This window comes from Panthera leo, chromosome A3, assembly GCF_018350215.1.
Source record: "Panthera leo isolate Ple1 chromosome A3, P.leo_Ple1_pat1.1, whole genome shotgun sequence".
Classification (NCBI taxonomy): Eukaryota; Metazoa; Chordata; class Mammalia; order Carnivora; family Felidae; genus Panthera; species Panthera leo.
The window spans coordinates 18,809,185-18,826,837 of record NC_056681.1 but is presented as its reverse complement, the minus strand read 5'-3'; the positions used below and the strand labels follow the sequence as shown (position 1 = coordinate 18,826,837).

The 17,653-nt window shown below is 57.4% G+C and overlaps 1 protein-coding gene across 3 annotated transcripts; it reads left to right on the top strand.

The window, feature by feature from the left end:
* The first annotated feature begins 1,258 nt into the window (after positions 1 to 1,258).
* LPIN3 (lipin 3) lies at positions 1,259 to 17,549 on the top strand. 3 transcript variants are annotated; one of them, XM_042930957.1, is made up of 21 exons: positions 1,259 to 1,363; positions 4,944 to 5,096; positions 5,190 to 5,389; positions 6,599 to 6,694; positions 7,717 to 7,982; positions 8,189 to 8,272; positions 8,616 to 8,739; positions 8,898 to 9,240; positions 10,033 to 10,132; positions 10,271 to 10,422; positions 10,830 to 10,923; positions 11,022 to 11,091; positions 12,755 to 12,847; positions 12,923 to 12,966; positions 13,690 to 13,828; positions 14,774 to 14,922; positions 15,103 to 15,189; positions 15,673 to 15,825; positions 15,986 to 16,100; positions 16,186 to 16,289; positions 16,465 to 17,549. In XM_042930957.1, the coding sequence occupies exons 3-21, from the start codon at positions 5,198 to 5,200 to the stop codon at positions 16,607 to 16,609; spliced, it is 2,550 nt and encodes an 849-aa protein (XP_042786891.1). In that variant the 5' UTR covers positions 1,259 to 1,363; positions 4,944 to 5,096; positions 5,190 to 5,197; the 3' UTR covers positions 16,610 to 17,549. The 3 variants fall into 3 exon arrangements, with proteins under 3 accessions (XP_042786891.1, XP_042786889.1, XP_042786890.1); XM_042930955.1 differs by lacking the exon at positions 1,259 to 1,363 and having other exon boundaries at positions 5,012 to 5,096; positions 5,171 to 5,389; XM_042930956.1 differs by lacking the exon at positions 1,259 to 1,363 and having other exon boundaries at positions 5,014 to 5,389; positions 8,192 to 8,272.
* Positions 17,550 to 17,653: the final 104 nt, after the last annotated feature.

Genomic DNA, 17,653 nt, shown 5'->3' with positions numbered 1-17,653 from the left:
CTGCTCCCAACAGGGCTCTTTTGAGATACAAACCAGACATGGTTTGGGTTTAGGACTGACACTAAATGGCTTTGCTATAGTGAGGACAACTGGAGACAGTCACCCCACCCAGGTCCCGTCATCTTGGGTCACAGAACAATGGCGGCCACCTCTCACTCCCCACCACCCGGGACCCTCTAAGCCTGGCTCTTTACAATGCACCCCACTCCTCCAAGCGTCTCGGTGCCCTCGCTCTTCACAGCAAACTCCCTCACCTCCTGATTCCTAGCGCATCTTTTTTGCAGGAGCCGTACATCCACACGGGTTGTCAGAAAGGCCTTTGATCGAGGACAGGCCACAGATCCGAGGGGAAAGAAAACCCGTGTCCTAGCCCGACTCCTCGCCCGTGGCTCGCGGGCCCGTCGATTCTTCAGACGTGTGCGCACCTGGGCTCACCTGTCCCGCTCCCGCCCGGCCTGCCGGCTGAGAGGAAGGGCAGCAGGGAGAAAAGGCTGGTCACCGCCTGCCCTCTGCTGGCCGATAGCAGTATTGACGCTCCACCGGTGCGTCAGATGGGTGGCATGAAGGAGAGCGGGCATCTATTGAGCTCCCGCTGTATGTCAGGCACTGAACTGGGCGCTGGGGTGTAAGGATGAACGCGACCTGCTCTCACAAAGTTCAGCTTCAAATGAGGAGACGGACAAAAATCAAACAGTCATTCAAACAAATATGAAGTTACAGCCGTGGGCTATGTGAGCTTATGATGCGAGGCTCCTGTCCAGTCTACGGGATGTGTCGGGACGGTCAGGGAAAGCTGCCCCTGAGGAGGGAACGTGTGAGGGCCAAGTGCCCCACAAAGTCGTTTCATGTAATCTCGGAAATCACACGAGGTGGCTATCCGCTTTGCCAAACAGAAAACAGGCTCAGATTGGGGAAAACTTACCCAAGGTCATACACCAAGCAAAGCCAGGAGGGCCTAAGTCCGCCGGATTCGAAAGTCCCCGCTTTTCCGCTGCTCCTGGCGGTGGGGCAGGTGGGGGCCACCGGGACTTCCCATCCAGCCGCTTTAGGGAGCGGGGCGGGGCCGGGGTGGAGCCTGCGCGGGGCGGGGCCTGAGGTCCGGCCCGCCCAGCCTCTATAGGTGAAAGGGCGCCCTTGGGCGTGGGGACTGGGCGGAGGCGGGGTCTTTTTGCGGGGTGGAGCCTGGACGGACTGGGGCCTGCAGACACTGGCCTTGGCTCGTGGAAGGGGCGGAGCCGGGATCTCACCCGGTCCTAGAGGAGACGGAAGCTCCAACTGAGTGCGGGGCCGAAGACACTTACCCTGTGCACTCGGGCAGAGACTGCGGTTCGGGGTCCCGGAGGTCCAGTGGGCAGCTCCCCAGGTAGGGCCTGACCCCGGCCTGAGAAGAAGTACCCCCCCCCACCCCTGCCCTGCCCCGCCCTTCTGTCCTGCCATCTGACCCTCGTTCCTTCCTGTCCGCGGGCCTGAGTCCATCTCCAGTCTTCAGAGGGTAGCTCAGGCGTGGAGGAGCCGCTCTCACTTCGTCTGTCTCCCTGGCCCAGCCGTTGCGGGACCCCGGACATCCAGAATGTGGGATCAGGAGATAAGATGCCAAAACCTCTCAGAGGAGGCTGGCGCAGCTCCACCCCAGCCTGACTGTGTGACCTTGGGGAGATCGCCCACCCTCTCTGGTACTGAGTGTCCCGTGCCTGCAGACTGGGCGAGTCAGCTGGCGTAGCTGTGAAGGCTGTTGGGGATCCAGGGGTGCAGCTTTCTCCCTTCTAGGACTATAGGAACACTTATCCTTCTGCTTCTTCTGGTCCTGGGTGAAGAACTGTCTCCCAACCCTTCCCAAATCTGGGAGTCTAGAAAGGCCGAGAGCTCAGCCCCAGGGCAGTTTGTTCTGGCTTCCCTGTGGTGGAGTTGTGTGCTGGCCTGGGAGGCCTGTGGGTGTTCCCAGAGTGGACTCTGAAGCTTGGGCATCCTGCGAAGACTGCCCAGAGCCCACCTGCTCACTTTGCAATTGGTGGGCCACCAACATTCAGGGCCTCGAATGCTATGCAAAGAAGTCTAACCTCTCAAGGATGGGCAGGGCAGGGCATTGGAGTCTGACCTGTAGTGTGCCCTAAGGACCAGCCTGGTGACTGGGGCTGTCATGATGCCAGAAAAGATACTACTGTTGATAGGTGACACATATGGGCATTTATTGCATGCTAGTGCTTTACCTGAATTATCTCATTAATTACTCACACATCCCTTATGCCCATTTCAGAGGCTGAAACCAAAGCTCGGAGAAGTGAAGTGATTTGCCTAAGGTCGCAGCTAGTAAATGTCAGGGAGGGAATTAGAACCCAAACAGTTTGGTACCTTACCCACAACGTCCTGTTGCCACCCAGGATCTGGGCATCTGGTAGTAAAGCCTTGACCAAGGACAGCAGGAGGAGCAGGAGATTGGGGAATAGAATTCAGAGGGCTCGGGAGGAACGGACTCGCATAAGTCCTGAGAGGAATTCAGCTGGCCTGGGTCCCTGGGGGGAAGTGAAGTGTTTGATTATAGACATACTAGTTTGGGGTGAAGGGAGGTATAAGGGAGCTGAGCAGAGCTCTTCATATGGAGAAGACCAAGGAGGCAGAGCTGGGTCCTGGGGGAACGGAGATGCCTTCAGAGATGGGTGTAGGGCTTGGCTCACAGGAGTCCCCCCAGATACTGAGCAGACAAATGCAGGGGGCATCTGTGTGTGTGTGGGGGGGGGGGTGTGGACAGTGGGAGGAATGAATTGTTGGCTGAGAAGGGTTTGAAAAATTGAGGCCTTGTTTCATAAAGGGGAAACAGGCTAGCAAGTCACTTGCGTGAGGATACCCTGTGGCAGGATCAGAGTAGGACCCAGTGCCCCTTGGGTGCCATTTCTGCTATTAAGCTCTTTCTCCTACATCAGTGTCTCTCTACCAGGGGCAATTCTGTTCCCCAGAGGACGTGTGACAATGTTTGGAGACAATTCGGTTGTCACAACTGGAGGTGGGGTGATACTAGTATCTGTGGGTAGAGACCAGGAGTGTTGCTAAACATCCTACAATCCCCCCAAAGCAAAGAATTATTCAGCCCCTAATGGCAGTCGTGCTGAAGTTGAGAAACTCTGTGATAGGTAAGCTGGACCTATCATTATTTCTCCAGCCCAGCTCCTTTGCCCCTAGCAGGACAGATAGCTCAGGCCTGAGCCTCCACCTGGGCAGACCTTTGCCCCCACTCCTAGTCTGCCCCTCCCATGCTTGCTGCCTTATTCCTGGAAACTTCTGAAGTCCTCTCTGCTTTTCTTGGGCACAGTGGCCTAGAGCCCTGCCCATCACATGTCTGTCCTTGTCTGTCTTCCTAGACCTTTTATTCACAGAATTTGATGTGGTAGGGAGGAACCAAAGTGGGAATTTTCACCTAGCACATAGTAGGTGCTTTGCAGATAAAATATTTATTAAATTTGAGTGCCGTTTTTGGGATCAAAAATCTTCATTTTGTCCCAGGTTTTCATTTTAGCAATTCTAATTGTATCTTATGTTTGTGAAGCTCTGTGTTTCTAACAAGCACCCCACCCCCCAGGTGATGGTGACGCTGTTGGGCCATGAGCCACATTTTGAGTGGCAAGGCATTGCAGGGTTGTGCAGAGGTGGGCTGGGGCGGGGCTGCACCCCCTGCAGACAGCTGTGGCTGTGGTTTGAGGACTGTGGAGTGGAAGGAACCATGGTATGGAGTCAGGAAACCAGGACACAAAGCATTACTCCCTTCCCCCCATCTATGGGCTGTTAGCTGAATAGAGTTTGGATAAGTCACTTAACTTCTTTGAGGAGTGGTCTTGCATGGCGGGTCATCCGCCAGGGGTTCTGACGCAGGGTCTGAGAGATGGGAGTGCCCTGTGGAGGTGGGATGGCCTGGATCCTGGCAGCCAGAGGGGCACTAGGCCACTGACCTGGCCAGCAGGGAAGGGGCAATGAGCTGATGCTGGCAGGGCGGGCACCATGCCAGCGTGGCAGCAGCTCTCATTATGGCCCTGGCTCTTCTCCACGGCTGCCACAGCCTTCTGCTTCTGGCTTACCCAGCTCTGCCTGGTGTGGGAAAGCTGGAGGGACCGGTCTGGCTGGGGGAAGGAGGGGCAGCTTTGATGGGTTCAGGGACGAGCCCAAGGCCTGAATGTGGGTCTCAGGGCCTGACCAGCTGAATGAGGGTCTCAGAAATGGGGGTCAGGCTTGATACCTATGGCTTAGAGACACTGGGATCAGACTGTGGACCCGTTCCAGGGAAACTGGGAAGGAGTTTGGTATTTGAGGCCATAAACCGAGAGCTTACTCTACCCCCAGCTATAGGGGATGCCCTCCTTCAAGCCTCTGACCCCAGGAATAGAGCTGGGCAGAGCCTTAGGTACCTGCTGTACCCTACCCCTGGGAGGGATACCCCTGGGAGAATCCCTGGTTCTCCACAAGTCAGCCCTGATGGCCCAGCAAGGCCTCTTCCAACTCCTAAGACCAGGAGGCAGCAAGACAGATGAACCCATTTCCCAGATGGAAGAACAAAGACTCTCTCCTCCTTACTTCCTGGGAAGATATCAGTCTTTAGGGCTGTCACCCATTACCCAGCAGGGCCCTGGGCCTGATATATCATGAGGCTGCCTCCCCCTATTCCCACAGTTGGGCCAACCCAGTGGTTCACACTGAGGGTTCTGCAGCCAAACAGGCCTGGGTTTGAGTCCTGGCTCCTCTCCTTACTAGTTGTGAGGTCCTGGGCAAATCACTCCACCTCTGAGCCTCAGGTGGCTTGTCTGTAAACAGCAGTAATGACACCCGCTTGGCCAGCCTCGCAGGTTGTTGTGAAGTTGAAATGAGCCCTACCACTGAAGACCATGGTCATTATCATTACTCATGGCATTTCGAGACGCAAGCCTCCCCAGATCGCCTTACCTGGTGCTCTCATTTGACAGATGTGGAGATTGGCACTTGGAGAAGGAAGGCAGCTGCCCAAGGGTCTCACAAGCAGGTGGTGGGCAAGCCAGGACTAGAGCCCACACTTACAGACATACCTCCCGTCCCACAACTGTTGCCCATCTGCAAAGGCACTCCGAGGGCAACGCACTGTAAGTCTGGGGACCTGGGGGGTCAGGCTGCAGAGACTCCCTGCGGAGGGAGGTGGACCTGACCTTTGCCCCAGCACCCCCTCCCTTTGCCAGCACCAGCCATGAACTACGTGGGGCAGCTGGCAGAGACGGTGTTTGGGACAGTGAAGGAGATATACCGGGGCCTGAACCCGGCCACACTGAGTGGTGGCATCGATGTGCTGGTGGTGAAGCAGGTGGACGGCTCCTTCCGATGTTCGCCCTTCCACGTGCGGTTCGGCAAGCTGGGTGTCCTGCGGTCGCGAGAGAAGGTGGTGAGTGCTGGCCGGCCAGGGGCCACTGTAGGGTGGGCTCTTAAAGCCAGGACAGCCACTGCGGCCCCAGGAGAGGACCGAGGCCTCCCTCAGGTGGGGATCTGTCCACGGGACAAGCTTCTGTTCTTTCGGATTTTCTTTGAAAGTTTTGGGTCAGTCTGGGGATTTGGGTCCAAGAGGGTTCCCGTTTTCCTGTGGAGGTAGCACACCGGGGCAGTCCCTGGTACTGGGGGCATCACACCTGGCTCTAGCTCACTGAGAACTTACGTGGGTTTTCTTGGTAAGTCTTTTCACCCGTGCAAATGAACACACTCTGCTCTACCTGGTGCTGGAGGGGTGATTTTGGAGCATGACATAGGAGCTGATGACACTGTCGAGGGTGGCACTCAAAGGTTAGCTTCTCTCTCTTAGGAAAGCTGTGCTGTCTTCTCTGGGCCCCGGCGAACGTGACAGATTTTTAGTTAGCACTGAGGTCGGGAATATGAAAAGAGGTTTGGGGGGTCCAAATCCCTTTTGCATTGGAGCCACTGGGGACTTGCCAGAATCCTAACAGAAAAGTGTAAGCTTGTAGGGGACAGTAGGTAGCGAGGTGGTTAAGAGCTTGGGTTGTGGACTCAGCCTTCCTGGCTCACATTCAGCCTCCCTCGGCCACTTCCCAGTATATTACTTAACACCCCCGAGCCTCAGTTTCCTCATCTATAATGTAGGGGTAGTGATAGGAGCTACTGCACAGGGTTGCTGGAAGGTTAAATGGGAGAGGCCCGATAAAACTCTCCATTCAGCGCTTAGAAAATGGTCATTCGGACTATGGTACGTGTATGTAGTCAGCAAGTGCTCTGGCACTATCCTGGGGGTTGGGGAAACAGCAGCAGCAGCGACAGGATGGGTCATGTCTTGTTCTAATGGGGTGTGGCAGAGAGAAGAGTTAGAAACCACGGCAGACACAAGAATACTGAGACGGTTATATGTGCAACAAAGCCCAGAGAACGGGGAAATGGTGGGGGAGGGGCATGGAAAGTTCAGCACAGCCTCTCTGAGAAGGGGAACTTGAGCAGAGACCCTCAGGGTGGAGAGCAGCCAGGGTCTGGGGTGGGGTGGGGCTGAAGTTCCAGCGAGTGCAGTGCTCCATGGAGGCAGGCAGGACAGTAGACTAGAAGGTGGGGGTAAGGGACAATGGTGGGGACTGTGTGCTATCATGCCTCGTTACAGGTAGACATTGAGATCAACGGGGAGCCCGTGGACTTGCACATGAAGCTGGGAGACAGCGGGGAGGCCTTCTTTGTTCAGGAGCTGGAGAGCGATGATGTAAGCGCCTCGTGGCACCTGCACCTTCACTAGTGCCCCCTCTGGCTGGGCCCTTGGGACCGGTCACCGACCCCACCCCTGGGAATACCCCAGCAGCAAGAGCCTGATGCAGGGGGACTGGTTAGGGCTGGCACTCGAGGCATGCTGTTGGAGCCTGGGTAGAATTGGGAGGGGGGCAGCAAGGGTTGATTTCCTTCCCGGGGAAAGTTGGGGGAGGTTTCTCAGAAGAGGACACCTGAGCTGGGCCCCTGGAGGGTGGAAAGGAGGGCTTCCCAGGGAAGCTTGGAAAGGAAGGGAGTGCTGAGGAACTGGCTGGGGGGCTGGTGAGCATGAGATGCGTGGTTCTGGATCTGGTGCTGGCTCGATGCAGTTAGAACATAGAAGTGTGTGGGTGAGAGCTGAGCAGAGGCGTGTTTGCAGAAGGGGGACAGAGCCCAACACAAGCCAGTGGAGGTGTTTAAACAGTGTGAGCTTCACAAACTTCAACTGAGCCCCTACTCTATGCCGGACACTGTGCAGTGGACTCGGATGAGGGGTGATCCCTGTCTCCAAAGAAGCTTCCCAGACTAGCCTAGGAGACAGATGTATAAACAACAGATGATGGAACTACATGGTCATTATAATGAAGGGAGTTGGAACAGGGGCTGGGGGTAGTCAGGGTAAACTTCCTGGAGGAGGTGATGCCTGGCTGAGTCTTAAAGGGAAAGCAGGTGTGGTCAGAGAATGAGTAGCCAGTGTCCAGGTTTCTAGCTGGACAGTGTGGTTCATGTAGCACCTGGCCCGCCATGAACTTCTGGGGTACATGCAGCCCCTGGGATTGGGGCTGCTCTCTGTCTCTGTCAGGGAGCTCGGATGCCAGTGGTGTTTGCAAGGCCTTGCTGCTGCTGCCTCTGGCCAGCCTCCATACCTGTTTTCCTGACCCCAAATGAGCTCACTCCAGGGCCTTGGGAGTCAGGCAGGGCTCAGAATGATTGAGTGGTGAGGGTGGCCCCCCAGGCTATAGCCCCTGGTCTGCTCCACAGGAACACGTGCCTCCCCGCCTATGCACATCACCCATCCCTTGTGGGGGCCTGTCTGGGTTCCCCTCAGACTCCCAGCTGAGCACAGACAGTGAGCCTGAAGCCATCATTGAGGGGGTGGCCTCCACGGGGCGGAAGAAGAGGCGTCGCAGGAGGAAACCCAGGCGGAAGGAGGACACGGTGGCAGCCAATTCCAGTTCTGAGGAGCTGGAGACAGGCGCTGAGAGTGAACTGTCTCTACTGGAAAAGCCAAGGCCGGAGCCCCCAGGGTGTGTGGGGACCAGGGTGGCCAAGGGTGTGGGGATACCAACCAGGGTTCAGGCACCTTTTCCTTTGCTGATGCTGTGTGACCCTGGGCAAGGGCCTTGATTTCTCTGGGCTTTACCTCCCCAAACCCCTGACACCCAGGCTCCCATGCCCTTCCGTGGGTACCCTGTCCTTGTCAGTGACCATTTATTTCCTTGTGACCCCTCAGCAGTGTCGAATCCGAAGGGGAGTCCTCACCGCAAGCCAAAGACTTCTACCCCTACTCTGATGGCGAGTGGTGCCCCCAGGCCAGGTGAGAGTCCAGGAGGCCTGCAGGCAGGGACTCAAGGCCAAGGTCTTAGAGTGGCTTTCCTTTACATTTTCCTAATGAATGATATAGAACACATTGAATGTGTTCATCAGCCATTTCTGAATCTCCTTTGTTAAGCCTTTATTCAAGTCTTTGCCCATTTTTTTTTTTTTTACTAGACTGCCTCATTATTGTTGGTTTGTAGGAGTTTTTCATATATTTGTACATTCTGGATCCAAACATAGGCATGAATACGTATCACAAATATTTTTTTTTTCCCCAGGCTGGGTGGGCAGCGGTGGGCGGTAGGCTGGCTCGAGGGTCTCTAAGTTCTTGTTTCTGGCAGCCTCTTGCCGGGTGTGCTAATGACATCCCCAAAGAGCGACTCAGAGCTGGAGCTGCGGACCCCCGAGCCCAGCCCCCTGCGAGCTGAGTCCCACATACAGTGGGCCTGGGGGAGGCTGCCCAAGGTGAGTTCCTCCGCGTCAGCCTCCCGAGCCTGCCTTTCTGCGGTCCCTGTGGGTCAGAAGTGGAGTGACTGATAGCCGGGACCCCCAAGGCCTTTTGGGGTGTGGGAGGCCGGGCCTGCACTGGTTTACACCCCCTGCCCCCGTTTGTTTGATTGAAGGTGGCCAAAGCAGAATGGCCCGAGTGCTCGAAGATCGCTGATGGTGGTGTCAGGGCAGCTCCACCTCTTCAGGGAGAGCCCGGCACCCCCTCTGCTCCTGTGGCTGGTGTGGACCCTTCGGGGCCCCTAATCCTGCAGACAGGGGCTGGTGCTGACCGTCCTCCTACTGACACGGAGCCTCCTGCTCTGGTGGGTCCCCCTCTCCCCACCCCTGAGAGAAAGAAAACCGAGACTCAGAGCCGAAGGGATCCAGGCCTCCCTCCTCCCTCGAAATCATGGAGCTGGGCCGCCCTGGAGGGCCCACTTCCCACCAGGCAGCCCGAGGGGGTCTCTAGCAGGAAAGGTGAGTAATGGCTGGACGTCTCCCAGGCTTTTCCTGGCCTCATGTTACCCACTGGCTGGACTCTGGTACTTCAAGCATGTTTTGAGCACCTACTGTGTGCCAGGCACTGTGCTTGGCACCAGCGCTCATGGGCTCACAGCCCAGCGAGGCAGATAGACAAAGCATGCGTGAACAGGAAGAGCACGTCGTGGGTGACGCAGGATAGAATCATTGGTTGGGACAGAGGCTGTTTAAATCATGTGGTTGGGGAAGGCCTCTCTGAGTGGGTGATGCGTGAGCGGAGACTCCAACAATAAAGACCCAGCCAAATAAGGATCAAGGGAAGAGAATTCTAGGCAGAGGAAAGAGCATGTGTCAAGGCCATGAAGTGGGAGGGAGGCTGTGTGGCCAGGAACGGAGGCAGCTGGTATGTCTTGAGCAAGGCGGGGGTGGGGAAGGAAGGAGCAGATGCTGGATCCTTGGCGCAGGAGCTGGGGTTTATCCTACAAGTGTGGGAAGGCACTAGGACTCACCGCCAGATCAGTAGTTGCTGGCTATCTGTGGCTCTGTAAAATTTAATTACAATTAAATCGCATTTAAAATTCCGTTTCTCCGTCACACCACATTTTCAGTGTGCTAATACAGGGATGTGGCTAGCAGTTACCGTATTGGACCCGTAGACGCGAGACATTTCTATCATCCCCAAAAGTCCTACCAGACGGCGCTGCTTCAGGGCGTTCAGAGACCAGGGGACACACATTGCTCATGCTACTAAGCACATGTCAAGTCTATAGGTGTCCCCTCTGCCCTCAGGCTCCGTGAAGAGAAGCCAGCACCTGGGCCCCAGTGACATCTATCTGGACGACTTGCCCTCTCTGGATTCTGAGAATGCAGCCCTTTACTTCCCCCAGAGGTGCCTGCGTTCTGGGTTCCAGGGTGTCTTGGGATTGGGGCCCATGAGCCCAGGGGTTGGCCAGCAAGGGCCTGGAGGGGTGGGCCCCTCCTCACAGCCTCCTTGTATTTACATCACTATTGGCTTCTTTGCCCCCAGTGACTGTGGACTGGGGCCCAGAAGGTGGAGTGAACCCAACAGCCAGAAGCCTCTGGGGGACCCCAACACTGAACAGGAGCCAGAACCCACTTTGGACATGATAGTGCTTTCCCTCTGTGGTGGACTAGCTGACAGCCGGGACATCTCCCGGGGTATGTCTGACCATGGCCTGAACCCTTCCAAGGATTGGCACTGAGCCCAGGGGACGGGGAAGGGCAGGGAGGCCCCCAGAGTAGCAGGCAGCCATGGTGTGAGGCTAGGCTGAGGCCTTGCTGTTCTCTGCCCTGTGGAGCCCCATGCGGCCAGCGAGGGCGGGGCGTTCCCAAGACCCTGTGAAGCAAACACTTAAGGCTAAGCTGTGACTTATCCTGTGAATCCAGGATGGCAAATACCTGGGGTGGGCACAGCAGATGCAAAAACCACAGGTAGGGAGAAGCCCTGCTAAGTATCCACCCAAAATGCAGGAGACCTGATGGTAGAGTGTAGATGGTAGAACGGGGCCTGATGGTCCCGTTCAAATGTGTCAGCCTCATTCCTTACTCTCTGCCTCTGTGCCCAGAGAAATTCAACCAGCACATAGTCTCCTACGAGGACCTCGTCCAAAACCCTGGCCTCCTTGAGCACCCGAACCTGGTGGTGAAAATCAATGAGAAGTGAGTACCAAGGCTGAGACCCTGGCAGCCCTGGAGCCCCCCTGCCCACCACCACCCTGTGGCTGCTGCAGCCCTGACTCCTCCTTCTGTCTCTCCAGACATTATAACTGGGCTGTAGCTGCCCCCATGATCCTCTCCCTGCAAGCCTTCCAGAAGAACTTGCCCAAGGTAATGGTTAGGGCACCAGCGGGCCTGCTGAGGGTAGAGGGTTATGGCCAAGAAGCGGACAGTGGGCAGAGATGGGTCTGGGGCTGACCGGCTACAAGACCACTCTGAGAGGGGATACCGAGTTCCCCGAAGCCTCACCCCATGACGTGTGGACAGAGCCCCACCCTTCCCTGGCTTCCTGGCATGGCTGAATCCTGGCAAGGGGACACTTTACTCCAAAGGAGCTCAGGGCAAACCAGAGGGGGATGATAACCTTCAACAGGAGGCTTTTAGATATAAGAGATGAGGCTTGGCAGACAGAGGGCCCACTCCTTACCTTGCCCTGGCAATGTCTCCAGGCTGGACTGTGGGCACTTGCTTGCTTTATTGGCATGCATTTGTTGAGCACCTACTCTGCGCGTTTTTTGAGCACGTACTGTGTGCCAGGCACAGGCCGGAGCCAGTCATGCCCTCCCAGAAAGACAGTAGTCAAAGACTCAGCCAGATGAATGTAAAATTCAACCGTGAGTATTGGGAGTGAGGCTGGGGTGCTTTGAGAGGCTAAAGTGGGAGTTTGCTGAGTGAGTGCCTCCTGGGTAGAGATCTGAAGGATGAGTAATCTGTAAGCAGACGAGGGGAGGGGAACAGCATGTGGTGATGCTCAGAGGTGGGAAGGAACCCAGTCTCTTCAGTCCCTCCCAGAACTTCCACTCTCTGACCTGCCCCTGCCTCTCCTATGCCACTGGGAGTGGTACAGGGCCCTGCCCTAATCTGGCCCATGGTTCCCAGATCAGCTAGACTTGCCCGAGAACATCACTAACCAGATGTTGACAGCAGGTGCCTCCCTTTCGTGACACTCGGCTCCACCCTTTGGCTGGCTCTGGGTCTGAGCTAGGACCAGAGCCTATGGGAAGGAGGAGGGCCACTCTCCTGCTTGGTTCTCCTCACTGTCCTCAGACAGACCCACCACCTGAGGCCTCTGGGAGACAACCCCAGTCTGTTTCCAGCTCAAGGGGGTACCCTGGCTGGCCCACCTCCAGGTCATGTCCTCCTGACTTGGGTTCACCATTCTGTTTGTAGGAAGCTGATAAGTCTCCTGGGAGGGTCTTGGCCCTGGCTCTCCTGGCCTCTCCCTGGGGCTACCTAGCACACATCTAATGAGCATCTTCCCAAGGTCATGTTCTCCCACCAGACAATCGTGGTAACACAGAGAGGGGGGCCATCCATGGGATAGAGTCACTGACCTTTGGGGTTGCCTATGTTGGTCTTGGAGGTTGAGGGGAGTACTGGCTATGGATTGTTCTTCCAGCTGTCACTTGGTGGCGTCATGCAGAGAGTACTAGATCCTGAGAAACGTCAAAGCACTGCCTTCAGCTACTCTAGTAGCAGTACTGGCCCATAGGATCTGGAGGCCAGGCCGAGCCTGGGCAAGAGCTACGGGGTCAGGGCTGGAGTAGAGTGGGGATTGGCAGGAGTGGCCCTTGGTCTCCTGTGCTCAGGTACATGAGTCACTGTTTGGAAGCCAAGGATGGAGGTGAGGATGCTTCCACAGCCTCCAGATGTTGACAGCACCTTGCTCTAGGGTCAGCCCTAGACTCTGGGTTCATGGGGGCCCCAAGGGCAATGAAAAGTAGGTTTGGTGGTGCAGGAAAAAAAAAATGCCATGGCCTTTATCTGCCCACAGAGCACTGTGGACAAACTGGAGAAGGAGAAGATGCCCCGGAAAGGTGGACGGTGGTGGTTTTCCTGGCGACGCAGGGACTTCCCGGCCGAGGAGGTGAGTGATCATGGCCAAGGGGGTGGTCGGCACAGGGTGGAGGCGGGGTTTACTCGATGTATGTTCTTCCCACAGCGCAGTGCCCAGGCGGAGAAAAGCACAGCCAGGGAGCAGCAGGGGTGAGTTGGATCTCTTAGCTGGCACTCTGCAGCTGGAGCTGAGCCTGGGGACGATCCCTGTGGGGGCAGCGGTGGCGCCAGCAGCCCTCCGCCAGTGATGGTTGTTTGTCATTACCCAGTCGCTTCTACACCCTTTCTTTTTCTTGAGAAATAGCCCCATTTCACACATGGGAAAACTGAGGCCTAGAGCTGCACCAAAAGTTCCACAGCTGGGTACCGGTGGAGCTGGAATGGGTGCCCAGACTCCTGGCCCAGACAAGGATTACCGTCTTAAGGAAGGGTGGGAGGGGTGGGGCCTTCCCCTCTTTGCCAGGGGCCGGCTGACCTTGTCTTCTTCACAAGTGACCACAACGCCTCAGCTTGGGTATGAGTGATGACCAGGGGCGGGTCTGCTGAAGCCAAAGCAGGTGGGATTGGGAATAAACTCTAAGACGCACACCTGGGTCTTTCAGGTAAACATCTCCAAGGCTAGCTTGGCCATGCACTAAGGGCCGGGAGCCCTGACCCCTTTCTGGGCATATACTGCCGACCTGCACCCTTAATTCTGCTACCCCTCTCCAAATGGGTGGCACCTAGAAGGAGAGGTTTCTGATCCCCTGAGTGGTCTCTGGAGGGGCAGCGACAAGCCCCAGGTTCCTTGTGGCCTGGGCCAAGGGGTAAGCATCTGCTGGGAGTGCAGGGCCTTGGCGGAGGACAGAGGCCTGAGAGCCGGGCTGCCTGCAGGGCGAAGACTGATGTGCCGAGTAGTGAGGATGATGCCCCAGAGAGCCCTGTGATCCTCGAGGTCCCTTCCCTGCCACCCTCGCCTCCAGCCTACCCTCCTACCTACAGGAAGTCCCTCCGCCTCTCCTCCAGCCAGATCGTGAGTGGGCGCGCGTTGGTGTGTCCAGGTGGGGGTGGGTGGGGCTGAGATAATTAGGCTCCAAGGAATTTAAAAGCCCAGAATCCATCCTCTTGGCAGCCTCCCTAAGAGCCTCTGCTTGAATACCTTCAGGGTCAGGGGGCTCACTTCTTCATGTGCCAACCCATGTCTTTGCTGGATGCCCTCATTGGAAAAGTGTTCTCTATGTCATCTTAAAATATCTACCTGCGGTGGGTTGTGGGTCTCTCTTAGAGGCCACTCTGAAGGAATCGAAGGCTGATGACAGCCCCTCAGATTTTGGCAGTCCCTGCCCCTGAGTCCTGCCTCTGAGCTCAGTAACTGGCCCCTGAGTGTGGCTCTGTCAGGGAGGGGCCCAGGAGGGCCAACCTGGTACAGAGCAGCTACCATCTGTGTGGTACCCCTGTGTGACACCCACCTTGGGGTCAGCCAGGGCCCAATAGCCTTGGTCACCGGCTATGGCTGAGAGCTGCCCTAGGGACCAAGCACAGGCTAGATCTCTCTTTGGGGGGATGTCACAAGTACCTGTGAGGATCCCCAGGAGGTCCCTTCTATGGAGTGGGGTATCTCCCCACCAGGAGCAATGCCAGCCTTAGGGCCGACCTGAGAAACCTGGGTGGGAGCCACGGGCCAGGCTTTATCTGTGAGCTTCATCCCAAAGGGGCAGGAAGGGAGGTTAGGGCTCCTGTGCCTGCCGGTGCAGACCCCAACCAGCACCCTCGTACCGCCTAACTGCCCAAGGTTACCCTCTGCCCGTGTGCACGTGTGTGCGTGTGGCTGTGTCTGATGAATTCAGGCAGGTTCTCTGAGCTGGGAGGAAGAGGAGCATGAGAGGCCTGTGGGGTTCACAGGGCACGGTTTGGGGTGGGGAAAGGGGACACACCAGGCTGGGGCACATCACAGCTTCCTCCCTTTGCCCGGCCCCAGCGGCGCCTGAACCTGCAAGAAGGTGCCAATGATGTGGTCTTCAGTGTGACCACCCAGTACCAGGGCACCTGCCGCTGCAGGGCCACCATCTACCTGTGGAAATGGGACGACAAGGTGGTCATCTCGGACATCGATGGGACCATTACCAAGTGAGGCCTGGTTGGCCAGGGGAGAGAGGGAGGGCCTGGGACTGGCCTCCTCTGTGCCGGGGGAAGGGGGACATCAAGAAAGGCCCTCTACCTGCAGTGCACCATCCTGGGCACTGGGGGCTGTGGCACACGAGGGCTACATGGGGCTGCCTTGGAGTGACCCTTCTTCTGTGGCTCTAGGTCGGACGCTCTGGGTCACATTCTGCCCCAGCTAGGGAAAGACTGGACACACCAGGGCATCACCAGTCTCTACCACAAAATCCACCTGTGAGTGCCTGGGCTGGGGAAGGGCCCTAGGGAGGGAATGACAGGATGTCTTAGGCCACTATGGCCTTTGCCCCAGGAAGCCAGGCTTGGGGACCAGGAGGGCCCATGAGGGAATAAGCCCCAGGCATGTCCCTGGAGCACAGCAACCTACTGGCTGGCCTCCCATTCTCCTGTGAAAGACCGGTCTCCTGGCGTCTGAGTCTAACTGCTGGTCTTTGTGCTGTAGAGAAGCCTACAGACTTGCTCAAACCTTTGTTCATCCCACTCCACCTGGGCCTCAGGATGCTGTCCGTGCCCCTCCTATGTGGGACAGCAGCTGAGGCCACCTCTGTCAGCCGTTCTTCCTAAGTCCCCTCCCTACAAAGGCCTTTGGGTCTGAAGGCCAGAGCCCCAGGGTTGAGCTGAGGTGGCCAAAGCCAAGAGGGTGGGGCAGGGAATGGCTGGTCTCTGACGACTCTGTGCCTCTCCTGTCCCCCACCCCAGAAATGGGTACAAGTTCCTGTACTGCTCGGCACGGGCTATCGGCATGGCGGGCCTCACCAAGGGCTACCTGCAGTGGGTGAGCGAGCGGGGCTGCGGCCTCCCTGAGGGCCCCCTTCTGCTGTCTCCCAGCAGCCTCTTCTCCGCCCTCCACAGGTAACCACCCTATAGGACACAAGCCCACAGGCTCTTGTCGGCGGGGGGGGGGCAGTCTCGGGTGTCGGTTGAGTCAGACCTCGCGGCACCTGACCCTGCCATCCTCCGATTGCTGCCCTGCCTTGGCTCCCCTTCCTGCTCATGGCCCTGGCTGCCCCAGGGAGGTGATTGAGAAGAAACCAGAGGTGTTCAAAATCGCCTGCCTGAGTGATATCCAGCAGCTGTTCCTGCCCCACGGACAGCCCTTCTATGCTGCCTTTGGGAACAGGCCCAACGTGAGTGTGTCATCTCCCCAGGGGCATGGCCACCTTCTCCCTATCTTATCTCCCAGCCCACAGGCCCCTCCTTTGTCCCCCACAGGATGTCATCGCCTACCGGCAGGTGGGCCTACCTACATCTCGAATCTTCACAGTCAACCCCCGGGGAGAGCTTATCCAGGAGCTCATGAAGAACCACAAATCCACGTGAGGCCAAACCCTGCCATGCACCCCCATGCCGCAAGTCCCCATTCCCTAGCTTCTCCCTGGGCCCCGGTTCCACCCAGGGCTCCCAGGCAGGATGCAGTGTTTGCCCGACATGATGGGGGCTGGGGCCTGGTGGCAGCTCAGGCTCTCGGCGCTGACCCTGTTCTGCCCACAGGTACGAACGGCTCGGCGAGGTGGTCGAGCTCCTCTTCCCGCCCGTGGCCCGTGGCCCCAGCACAGACCTGGCCCACCCTGAATACAGCAACTTCTGCTACTGGCGGAAGCCCCTGGTTGCTGTGGACTTTGATGCCCTGGCCTGACCCTGCCCCGGCTACCCCCTCCTCCCTGGCCAGGTGTTCCAGGGAATGGGTGTCCCAGGGATCGGGACACTGGAAGCTGGGTACCACGGGGCCAGTCCACTGAACGGGAGGAGGGGGCTGAAGGCTGGTTAGTAGCCACAGAGACCCCCCCCCCCCCATCCTGTCTCCTGCCTTTGCCAGCTGAGCTGCAGGAGGTGGGGGGCAGCTGCTCCAGGCCTCAGCACAGCCCTGGCCTGTAGCAATGAAATGACTGTCACCCGGGCCCTCACAGGATTCTCCATGCCCTTGACATCTCTGTCCCTGTCACCCTGGTATGTTGTCCCAACTCCTGATAGGACAGGGAGAAGAGGGAGGTCCCAGGAGGCTTGAGACCTGTAGGCACGGAAATGGCTGGCGGCAGCAGTGGGGAGGGGTTGAGTACCGTCTGCACAGCATGGATCATACCCTCTGAAGCCCGATTCCTCCATAACCCTGGCCCCTTCCCACAGCTCTTGAGCCAGACCTCCCCACTCTCCCTGGCACGCCGGTATCTCAGCACACCCCAAGCCAGGATGCTCAGACATCAAGGAACGAGGATTCCCAGGCAGTTCGAGGGCTGAGGGAGTGTGACTCCCACTTGGCCTGGCCTGTACCCAGCTGCTGCCCTTGTTCCCCTGAGTACCTCCCCTAAGGACACAGCCCCCAAACCTGCCAGGGCCAATGGCAGTGACCTGCCAACCCTCCCTAGACTTTGCTGGTCAACTCAGTGCCCACAGAGCTGCCGAGCAAGCTTGTACGGGGATGAGGAACTTTAGGAAGTGGGGCTGGCTCCCCAGCAGTGCAGCCTTCCAGCCTGCTGTCCTTGGGGAAGAAAATACCTTTAGATGGGTTAAAAGCTTTAATCCAGGCCTGTCCCCCCCCCCCCCCCCAACAGCACCACAGTGGAAGGAAGAAACCAGAAGGCAGGGCTATAGGGACCTGCAACACAGCACAGAAAGCCCTGGGCTGCTGTGGGGGAACTGAGGCCAGGAACCTCAGCAGAGATGGGCATCAGGGTCTCTGGGA